Raw genomic sequence first — 10,871 nt, forward strand, 5'->3', positions numbered from 1 at the left:
AGCTCTCCTGGTGTTTGTCCACATCTCCCTTCAGTATGCTTTGACTTCAGGAGAAGCATTTATTAACTCCTTTGGTTCTGTGGATATGCCATCATCAAGGTGAAAACTGACTATCGTGACGGGCCCTTCCCAGTCCAGAGGCTCGCTGCCCTGCTCACCGACAGTTCGAGTCTGCTCACTGCAGAAGGGGGTGCTGCAGTAGATCCTTGCTTCTGAGATCCCTTCGTTGTCAGTCACCATCAAGTCTAGTGTCTGAGTGTGAAGGCCCTCGGGGGTTGGGCACCCGTCCATTCAGATATGTGCGTGTTTGTGCTGACTGGAAAAGGAAATGAAGGGAGGATTGATGGTTGCCAGTCTCTGTAAGATGCAGTCTTTTCCACTTGACCATCTTAACTTGGGCTGGGAAACAGAGTCCCAGCCCTAATGCATTTAATTAATTCAACGAAGAAACTGCAGCACCCAAATGTAAACAGACTAATTAAATAAAGCCGTTGAAATAAACGAATGGTTATTAATAAAGGTTGTGGTGGCTGGCAGGCAGGAAGCCCTCCTCGTGCTGTTTCTCAGGCTGCATCTTCGTCATTTAGAGTATTTAACTGTCGAATACAGACTGAACACGCTGAAGGCACGCGGTGCCCTGGCTCACTGTGTGCACACATCACCATTACCATGATTAACTTAGCGTGTGCACGCTGGCCCCAGGCCATCTTAGGGCTGAGGGTCCTCTTAGCGTGTGCACGCTGGCCCCAGGCTGTCCAGGGCAGAGAGTGCCTGTGCTGTTGGGCGTCCCATTTCTCTCTGCACAGTCTATCGTTTGCTTCTGTGAGTTCACCTTCCTTAGATTCCACACGTATGCGAGCTCATACAGCATTTCCTCTTTTCCCCAGACTCTCCTGGATCCAAGCGATCACGTGGGCCGAGGTACAGTCACTCACAGGCAGCCTCAGGAATGGATTTTAGATTCATGAATGTCTCCATCTTCCAGAGTCTCAGGCCCGCCCTGGAGCACATGCAGACTGTAAGGCTCTCACTCCCTGAGGTCCTTGGACTAAGGGAGGGAGACTGTCATTACTAAGGCTCTTCTGTCTTTGTGACTGAAAGGCATCCTTCTCCCAAGCTTTGGGACCTTGTACTTCATAATGTATAACCTTTGTAGGACACACACAGTTATCCCTCGGTACCCCTGGGGGATTACGTTTGGGGTGCTCCGTGGATGCCAAAATCTGCAGGTGCCTGAGGCCCTCTATAAAGTACAAGTGTTATATTATACTCGATTCACGTGGTGTGTCACGTGTATGCACATAAGAAGACAACTTAGGGGACTGAGTTCTCCCCCGGTGCCACATGGCGCCCAGGGATCAGCCTTAGGCTACAGGCCTGAGCTGCAGGCCTCTGCCTCTCCTACGCCATCTACTGGCCCCTGGAAGCATTTTGGTAGAAACACTATCTGTGTATCATCCTGCACTCCCACCTACCTTAAACCGTCTCGGGTTCCTTATAATACCTCATCGGCAGAAATCCAATGCGGAGAACTGCGGTAGTGCGTAGTTCAGCGTTCAGGGGTGACAGCCAGAAAATGCCCAGGTGTGTTCAGCACAGACACATTTTTTTCTGCAGCTGATTAAATCTATTCGTGAAAACCTCGCCGAAATGCAGCGCTGCTCTATGACACACAGCATCCGAGGTGGCTGCTCTCACCCAGAATTCGCACCTCAATGTCTATTCAACCACGGGCTCGAAGGCCCTCCGATTCAGCCCCACATGCTGCTACACGCCAAAGGAAGTCTGACGAGGCAGCATCTTCAACTCTGTCCCAGCGGCAACTTTTCTTTAGCCACAAGGATGCATCAAAATGATCCATCTAGCACTTTTCTAGCACCGAACGTCCACTTAAATATGTTTATGTATTTTTATGTGTATGGGTAATTTTGCCTGCAGGTGTGTGTGTGTGTGTGTGTGTGTGTGTGTGTGTGCGCCACATGCAGTGCCCAAGGAGGCCAGCAGAGGTCACCTGAATCCCCCAAATTGGAGTTGACACACCTGTGAGCTGCCATGTGGGTGTGGAAAGCCAATCGTGGGTGTGGAAAGCCAATCGTGGATGTGGAAGCCGATCGTGGGTGTGAAAGCCGATCGTGGGTCCCGTGCCGGAGCCGCCTGCACTCTTAACCTCCGAGTCATTTCTCAAACCTGAATGTCCCGCTTCAGGGCGGGGTGAAACTCTCAAAGCAACATGCCCTGTCCAGGACAGTTTCACCCAACTAACCGTAGTGACATTACTAAAACATTAAACCATAGAAAGCAAGAAAAAAAAAAAAAGGAAAATGTCTGACTAGAGGGGGAGACACATGCAGGTTCATCTCACACTCTCATTTAGAACTCCTTCCCGGCATGGAGAGATATCTCGGCAGCTAAGAGTGTCGGCAGCACCCAGGGAATGGAGCTGTCCCACAGGTGCCCTAACTCTAGCTCTGAGAGATCACCCTCTTCACCCTCTGTCACCCTCTTCTGGCCTTACGTGGTTAGGCGTGTGCACCTGCACACACACACACACACACACACACACACACACACACACACTAACAAGAATCCTTCTGGGCCCCTAAACATTTGCCTCACAGGCAGGAGCGTGTGTGTTCTTCCTCCTTTCGTTAGGGTGATCACACGAGCGGCGTTTTCTTCATGGTTTCGTTTCCTGAGCCTCTGGAACCTGGAGCCTCAGTCTCCGTCACCCATTTACACTTGGATTTTTATTTGTATGTGCAGGGGTGACCATGGCGGCCGGAGGAGGGCGTTGGAACCCCAAGGCTGCAGTTATGGATGGCTGCGAACACCCAGCGTGGGTACCGGGAACCAAACTTGGGTCTTGTGCAAGAGGAGCAGGCGCCACTGACTGTGAGCCATCTCTCCGGCCCCGAGCGAACCTTTTCATACAGCCAGCTAATAGAACAAGATGCCTCTTGAGTGGCAGGCTGGGTGGCTACCAAGTGGAAAGTGTTTCATAGCTACCTGCCAAAGCACTTCTGCTAGCTTTGATCACGGCGCGCCTTCGGGTCAGGCTCTTAATTTGATAAAACTGGATATAAATAAAATATTAAGAGAGCTGGCAAGCAAAGCAGCAGGCAGAGCATTCTGTTCCGAGAGGCGAATGCCTGGCCATGCAGGGCCTGGGAGGGTTCTGCTAATTTCCTTCATGAAAGAGTTTGGCAGAGGGGTGCCAGCACCTGAGTGGGCACTAGTTCAAGGCGGTGATGGGTAAGCAGGGAGGCCAGTTGTGGCCGGCTGGAGGCCAGCTATGTTCGGCTGAAGTGAATGTAGTCTGAAGAGATCCACAGGTTTGCTCCAGGTTGGGTGTGGTTTGAACAGGTCCCCAAAGGTTCATGTGCTTGGTCCCAGTAAAGCAGTGCTGAGGGGGCAGAATCTTTGACTATGGACCCAGAGAAAGGTCACCAGGTCTGGGACACCATCCTGAAAAAGAGCCAGTGCTACCAGTCTAGTTGCACTGGGACTGCTTTTCCTTCCTTCCTTCCTTCCTTCCTTCCTTCCTTCCTTCCTTCCTTCCTTCCTTCTTTCCTTCCTCTCTCCCTCCTTCCCTCTCTCCCTCCATCCCTCCTCCTTCTTTCTTTCTTTCTTTCTTTCTTTCTTTCTTTCTTTCTTTCTCTCTCTCTCTCTCTCTCTCTCTCTCTCTCTCTCTCTCCAAAGAGCATGCCTATTCGTTCTTGCTCCCTGCCTTACTATGTGGTCTTTCCTCTGCACATGCCCCTGCCACAATCCCAGTTGCCCTGGTGTGATGTAGCCAGGTGGCCCTCAGAGCCGAGGACATGGCAACACCAAACTGAGCCTCTAGACCAGTGAGGCGAACAAACTCCTTCTCTTCGTAAAGCCTCAAGCTGCAGGTGTGGTGTGACTGCAACACGAAGCTGGCTAACTTTTCTGTTTGTCCCTGCTTAACACTCACGTGCCTCATCTGTGCAGAACTCTCACCAAGCAGAGTTCTGCAAGTGCAGAGTGTCCAGCCTGCTCTCGGGGTGGTCCCAAACTTCCGTCCCCCTTGTGCTCAGCGCTGTTGGCTGATGACCTTCCTCTCCTGCTGTGTCCTGTCAGTGGAGACAGAGCTCAGCAGACTGTGCCAGCCCTGAGCCTATAGGAATCAGGGTGCACCCCCATAAAGACGTAGGTAGGCCAGCAGCTGAAGAGACGCACACCAAGGGGCCCGGGAGATGGCTACAAAGCCAGCCTTTCCCTTCCATTCTGAACTTGGCCCGTCGTCCCTCTTCTAACGGCTCCTGCAGGCCTGAGTGGGCCGGGGGATGTGCAGCTGAGGTCCTGTGTGGTCTTAAGTGCAACCAATGGGGCCATAACAGCACGACTGCAGGGTTCAGCCCACGGGGCTTCCTCGCCGTGCAGGGCGGGGCTGTCTCTCTGAGCAACTGGTGACTTCATATCATGACCATCAAAACAACAGGAGGAGCTGGGCACAGTGGCGCACGCCTGTAATCCCAGCACTCAGGGAGGGGGAGGCAGGCTGATCGCTGTGAGTTCCAGGCCAGCCTGGTCTACAGAGTGAGTCCAGGACAGCCAAGGCTGCACACAGAAACCCTGTCTCAAAAAACCACAAGGAAAACAACAACAAAAAACCCCAAACCAAATGAAAACAACAACCACACACACAGAAAAAAAAAAAAAAAAAAAAAAAAAAGAACTAGAGGTTTCTGAGCCCCCTCCCTAGGCCCCAGAATTGCTGTGAAGCTCTTGACAGTGAGCCCTGGTCTCAGCAGTGATTCTCCAGGCCCTGGGAACAGGCAGGAGCTGGCTCATGGGTCTTTAATCTCTACTCAGCTGCTTGTCTGGGATGCCGCTCTGTGGCCAGGTGGGTCAGGGGCTCCCTGCTCAGCTTGCTTATCTGGGAGCTCTGGCACTTGTCTGACTGTTGTGATGCAGGCTGTGCTTACTGAGCCCTGTTCTCAGTAACACTAACGTTCCAGGTTTCAGGAGTAACGTCAAACGCAGTGCCGAATGTGACCCTCACCTCCGGGCTTATGTCATTCAACAGGAGGTACAGTCTCACTTCGTGACACCAGCTCGGAAGTGTGACCCTTGCTGAGGCCGACGTCACCTATCCCATGTTTCAACGCTTCAGAAGTTAAAGCAGCACTAGGGAGCGGCAGTTCTGGGAACCAGTTCCATGAGAAGATTGTGGACACAGGGTCAGTGGGTGTGGCTTTCTGCACATAGGGACACAGATGTGCCCTTGACCCTGGAAGCAGCACATTGGGCCAGATGCTGTCTCATTTCTTACTCAGCATGGCATGTGATGGGAGAGGGAGGTGGTGCTCGCACGCACGCACGCACGCACACACACGCACACACGCACACAACCTAACGTGTGCAGGTAAGAGCAGGTGTCTGCAGAAAGCCACTCTAAGGCCCAGCCCTCCTCCTGCCTCTATGGAGATTGCATCCTCAGCAGTCCAGTTTTCAGTTCTTGTGCAGGGCTGGTTGAGGCTTGCCGGTGGACTAACCCTGTGCAGAACTGCTCCTTAACTGGATCTGTGTGTCTTCCAGCAGGTGCGTTCTGGGTTCTGGGATCAACGCCTTCCAGCCTGACTGCTCTTAGGACACTGGGCTTAGGGAGGCCAGCGTGTTCAGGGAATTCTCCCGAGAACAAACCTCGAGTAGCAGTGAGCTTGCCGACTAAGAACACGGAGACCATCCATGTCACAGGAGTGCTGTTTCCCTGGCTCCTGGCCACAGCCTGGTGGGGAACAGCGGAGGGCCCATAGTCTGAGCAGTCAGTGCTGAGGGTAAATGGAGGGAGAGGGGATGGCCAGGCCTTTCCCAGGCTTCGTCTGATACCCCACTATTTCTCTAATTAGTTTTCACAAGAACAACAGGATGCTGGTTAATTTCTACACTGTGCATGGAGAGCAGAGCTTCAAAGGAGAAACAAAGCCACTCCTGCTCTCAGTCACCGTCACGTTTGCACGCACACACACACAGTGCCAGGGCTTACCCTGCCCTTCCCTCTCGGCCACCGGGAAACAATTGCCAACCTCCCGGGGTGGAAAAGGCCCTCCACGGGAGCTCCGTGCAGTGTCTCCCTGGCAGCAAATGACTTAGGGCTTTGCATTTTGGATTTAGATGATGGTATCTAAATGGATTCTCTGGTTTTTGCTTAAGTGTCTTTGAAGGCTTTTCTTTTGGAGAATTTTTGAGACAGTGTTATTAAAGGGTGCTGGCGTGTACGACCCGCACCCCCTGGGGAGAGAGGGGCTAGAAATGAATTGAGAAAACAATAAGCTTCAGCCTGCATGTGCCAGGGAGACAGACTACTGGCTCGCCTTTCACCTCCCAACGACTCTGCCCTTTTTAGTGCCAGTGCTCCACATGCCCACTGTGATGTCCAGCGAGGCACCCCAGGCTGGCAGAGTGATAATTTAGTACACATACGGCCCTGGGTTCAATCTCCAGTGCTGCATTAACCAGGCGTGGTGCATTCTTGGCTTGCACCAGGTTCAGGGCCAGCCTGGGCTACATGAGACCCCATCTCAAGAAAAAACTGCCCCACAGAAGGTACCCTGCACCTGTTTCTAAGGTTCACAAACCTCCTGTAGGGTAGAAATGATTATGAATGCCAACCTGTGACTGCTCAGCTTATGAATTTTCATCTTCACGCTGCTTTCAAAGTGATATACATCCAGCAAACTACGCACTACGGATTCTGCTCTTTTCCCAGGCTGTGGGTCCAGGAAAGCCTGTTCTCCTTGTGAGTACAGTATTCAACAAAGCACACTGCCAAGCTTTTATGGTAAGACAGGCTTTCTGTTAGAAGGCTCTGTGCACCTAAGGTGTGCCAGCACTGGGAGAGAAGCTGGGGCATGTGAGGCTGAGCGGGGGTGTTCTGTAGGCGCGCGCGCGCGCGCGCGCACACACACACACACACACACACACACACACACACACTGACAGACGCTTCCATTCACCACAGGTTCACCGGCCATGTGGTCCCGGCGGAGGTCATAGTTCATGTAAAGCTCCTCCCCCCATTTTACAGATGAACAAATGTGAGGTAGCTTGCTCCAAATCATACTGCTTGGTCTGCAGGAGAAGTCTAAGAGTAAGCGAGTCAGTTTACACCTGAGGGTCTGTGACAGCGGCCACACAATCCACCTTCTACCTCTGCCCAAGCACGTGAGCGCAAAACCCTCCCCTTCTACCTGCAGAACTCTCCTTCAGGCTCCGGCAGCAGCAGCGAGGCTATGGGGTTCTTCACCAAGTCAGCCACTGCAGGGTCCTTGGCTGTCACGTAGAAGAAAGGCGTCCCTGTGCTGTTTTGTAAGGGGCCGTCGCTGATGGCCAGGCAGCTCCCAAACGGCAGTCCTGGGATCTAGCAAATGAACAGCGAAAGGGTTTTCAGTAACAGAACTCTGGGGAACAGGTGCTGGGGCAAACAGTGTTCAGCATGAGGGCTTGGCCCACCCTGTGCCACCGTGGATTGGACAGGAAGCACACTGAGCTACGTGGTCCCAGTCTAAGCAGGTCACCCAGTGATGGCTTCCGAACTTCTGTGGGGGGATGCAGGTAAGAGCATCCTGTCTGGAGGATAAAGGAATATCCTGGATAATGCTGGGAAGGACCGCAAGGGCGTGAGGAAGAAGACAGTGCTGGCCCCCACAGGCTCCTCTCAAATACCTGAGGCCTCTGTCTTACTCTTCGTTCTTTCTAAACTTTAGGGATAGAGTTTAGCTCATTTTAATAAGCTGCCTGGTCCTCTTTGGAGGACAAGAGTATTTTATATTGTTTCAGTTGGAGCAACATTTTATTATTAGCTGTATGTTACACTGTGATCAGTAACTTTTCAGTGACACAGTGAACGCATTATGGGAAGATGACATGTGAGGCACCTGCTAGCGTAAATGGGAGTCAGAGAAGCATGGCATGCCCATCTCTCCCTGTGTTCATCCCGTGACGTCTTTATGTGATTTTAAGCAAAAGCACTGAAGTCTTGGCTTTCCCCAACTCCACCACACCTGCCTTGTCCCTTCCAAAGAACTGTCCTGTCGGTGAGGCCGCCATTGCTTTCTGCGCCCCGGACACAGTGGGCAAGACTCTGAAAGGAAGGGCGCTAGTCATTTAGAAATATAAAAGATTAACAAGTTCTCCAAATGGTCATATTACATCACCCGCAGATTCTATTTTCAGGCGGTCGTGAAACGCCCAGCCTCACACGGAAACGTTTTCTGATTTTACTAATCAACGTTGGCAGGGGAAGGCCGAGGGACGCTAACAGAAGAGCCCCCGAAGGTCAGGGCGTCTCCAATCCGAGGACAGCGGATGCTTTCTCTTGTTTGCTTGTTTGTGTTGGTGAGGCAGGACCTGCATACACAGCCAGACCTGGCTTTGAATTCACAACTCTCTTGCCTTAGCTGGGTTACTGCTGGGGCTACAGGAGTGGGCCACCAAGCCTGACTGGTGTCCCTGAGCATGTGGTGCCCGCGCGCACAGTGTGTATCTGTGGAGCCCAGAGATCATTGTCCTGGCTTCCTGGGGTCATTCCTCAGGGTCCATTACTGTTATGACTTTTAGGCAGGGTCTCTCGCTGGCCTGGAACCCCCAAGCAGGCTAGGCTAGCTTGCCAGCAAGCCCCAAAGAGCCGCCTGGCTCAACCTTCTCGTCACTGTGATTACAAATTAGTGCCACCACACTTGGCACCATTGTGTTGTTGGTGGTTTTTTAAACATGGGTTCTGAAGGTTGAATAACTCAGATCCTCAAGCATTCTGCTACTGAGCCATTTCCCTAGCTTCAGGCAGTAGATTTTTAATTGTCTGAAATGATTTGTTTTAAGTCAAGATTAACGTCATATTTAAGCCTCGTGTTTGATTAAGGTATATGTCAGAAGCGTAAAAATGATTTGAGCGCTGGGAACACAGACCTGGCTTAGGCTCTGCCTAGTGAATTGCTTAGTTTTATAGATGGGAAAGCAGGGTGCTTTGGCCACGCTGGGTTAGTGAGACCAGCGCTGACGCGAGAACCAGACTCTCACACCGTGCCGACAGATGACCTAAAGCCGCTAGCCCTTCCGTGCACAAAATAAACGGGATCTCAGATCACGTCTGTCTGTCAGGACTAGAAGCTTTCTAGAGGCTATTCTTCTGGAACACGAAGCCTCAGGACCACTACACGCCATGCTGGGAGGAAGCAGTTAACACGCGAATGCAGCCCTGTGGCCCGAAAGAGGGGACCTGCAGCTTAGACAGCTCCCTCAGGCAGGTTCCCTTTGCCTAAGTCGGCTTTCTGAAAGCCCGAGTCCCATTTTCTTTTTAAGCGTAAATTCCTGCCAGTGCACGGACGGTGCTTCTCTCCCACGCCCACTCGGTGTGGGAGGCGGTGCCGGAGGCGGCCTGCAGGACACTGCTGGAGACCGCAGGGGCTGGACGCGGCTGGTCTGCTAGGTCAAAGGCGACCTGCGCGCTTTGCGGGTCTCCGGTTTGTCGCCAGTTATCTGAGCATCTCTTTGGCCATCTTAAGACAGGGATCCGGCCTCTGACCACAAGACCGTTCGCCTCCCTCCCCGCTCGCAAGCGCTTGGCCGGGTGAACCGACTCGCGCACACTCCGTTATTGACAAGGCACCCACAGTCTTCGCGCGTGTGAAACCCGAGTCCTGTGCCCCGGGAGAGCCCGGGAACTGCCCGGCCAGGGCGAGGCGCGCGCCGCCCCCGCCCCCGGCCTACCTTTTCGTGGGTGGACGCGGTGGCCAGGCAGCCCCAGGAGCTGGCGTGCGCCAGGGAGCGGGCGGTGGCGGCGCGCGCCCCGGGGCCGGGGGATGGCGCGGCCGGGCCGCCCTCCCGCCGGTAGGAGAACATGCCGCGCGGGGCCGGGGCGGGCCTGGCGCGGCCGGAGCCCCGAGGCCGCAGGTGCGTGTCCTCCTTGTGCGCCGAGGCCGGGAAGCTCTGCTGCCAGATGCTGCCCGAGTCCTCCAGCAGCGCGGGCAGCGCCTCCTCGGTGGACGCGCTGTCCAGCTCCTCGTCCACCTCGCTGGTGACCGCCCAGGACACGGAGCTCACGATCACGTAGCCGGCGGCCGGGGCTAGCAGGGCGCTGCAGCACAGCAGCCACGACAGGCGGGTGCCCCGCTCCCCGCCGGACAGCGGCATCTTCCCGCAGGCCGCGCGCCCTGGGGCGGGGAGCCAGCCAGGGGCGCCCCCCGGCGGCCGAGCGCGCGCCTGAGCCCCTTCTCCCGGGTGGCGGTTCGCGAGCAGCTCCCGCGTGGGGGCCGGGCGGTGCCCTTATCGCCCCACTCCCCCGTGAGGAGTGAGGTCTGCAGGACCAGGCTCCCCCGGCTGCGCACACTGCCGCCGCCGCCGAACGCAGAATCTGTGCCACAGCGTTGGCACAGTCTCTGCAGGACGGAGGGTGGGCGGTCACAACTCAGGCTCGCCGCACTCCTCCGCTGGACAGCTGTGCGACCCCGCCAGTCCTTGGTGGCCTGCCGTCAGCAACACAGGCTAAGGGCGCACTGCAAAAGCACCTTGTTCCGGTAAGGGGTTTAATAGATGGCAAATTGACTTGAAATTAATTATGATTTCTTACCTCGTCTTAATGACACCCAGACTTTGTCCCACCAGAAAACATTTTCTATAGCTTGCATTCCTACACTGCAGGAGTCCCGCGCTAACTGGTCCCATGAAATATACCTTGCTGCAGGATTTGAGTTTTTCCTCCGTCATGTCCCTAGTGTACCCAGCCGCGCTCTGATACCTCCCGCGCCCCATCCTGCCTGGATGCCTGCTTGCCAGAGCATCCTACCAGATTGAAGCAGCCGGCCTCTCCCTTCTGCATGGGGGAGGGGCTTCTTTTCTTTCCCTGGCTG

The 10,871-nt window shown here is 54.3% G+C and overlaps 1 protein-coding gene across 2 annotated transcripts in view; it reads right to left on the minus strand.

Annotated features, from left to right (window-relative positions):
- The window catches only part of Creg2 (cellular repressor of E1A stimulated genes 2), a 32,574-nt gene extending 22,221 nt beyond the window's left edge, over nt 1-10,353 (minus strand). For both annotated transcript variants that reach the window (XR_008720140.1, XM_055607395.1), the window contains exons 1-2: nt 9,733-10,353; nt 7,215-7,384 (exon numbers count right to left, since the gene is read on the minus strand). Coding sequence is in view for 1 of the 2 variants with exons in the window: in XM_055607395.1 (XP_055463370.1) it covers nt 7,215-7,384; nt 9,733-10,155 (593 nt within the window). In the remaining variant the exon portion in view is untranslated. The remainder of the gene's footprint in view (nt 1-7,214; nt 7,385-9,732) is intronic.
- Between the last annotated feature and the right edge of the window lie 518 nt (nt 10,354-10,871).

The sequence above is a fragment of the Psammomys obesus genome, unplaced genomic scaffold (assembly GCF_907164565.1).
Source record: "Psammomys obesus unplaced genomic scaffold, mPsaObe1.curated_primary_1811, whole genome shotgun sequence".
Lineage (NCBI taxonomy): Eukaryota > Metazoa > Chordata > Mammalia > Rodentia > Muridae > Psammomys > Psammomys obesus.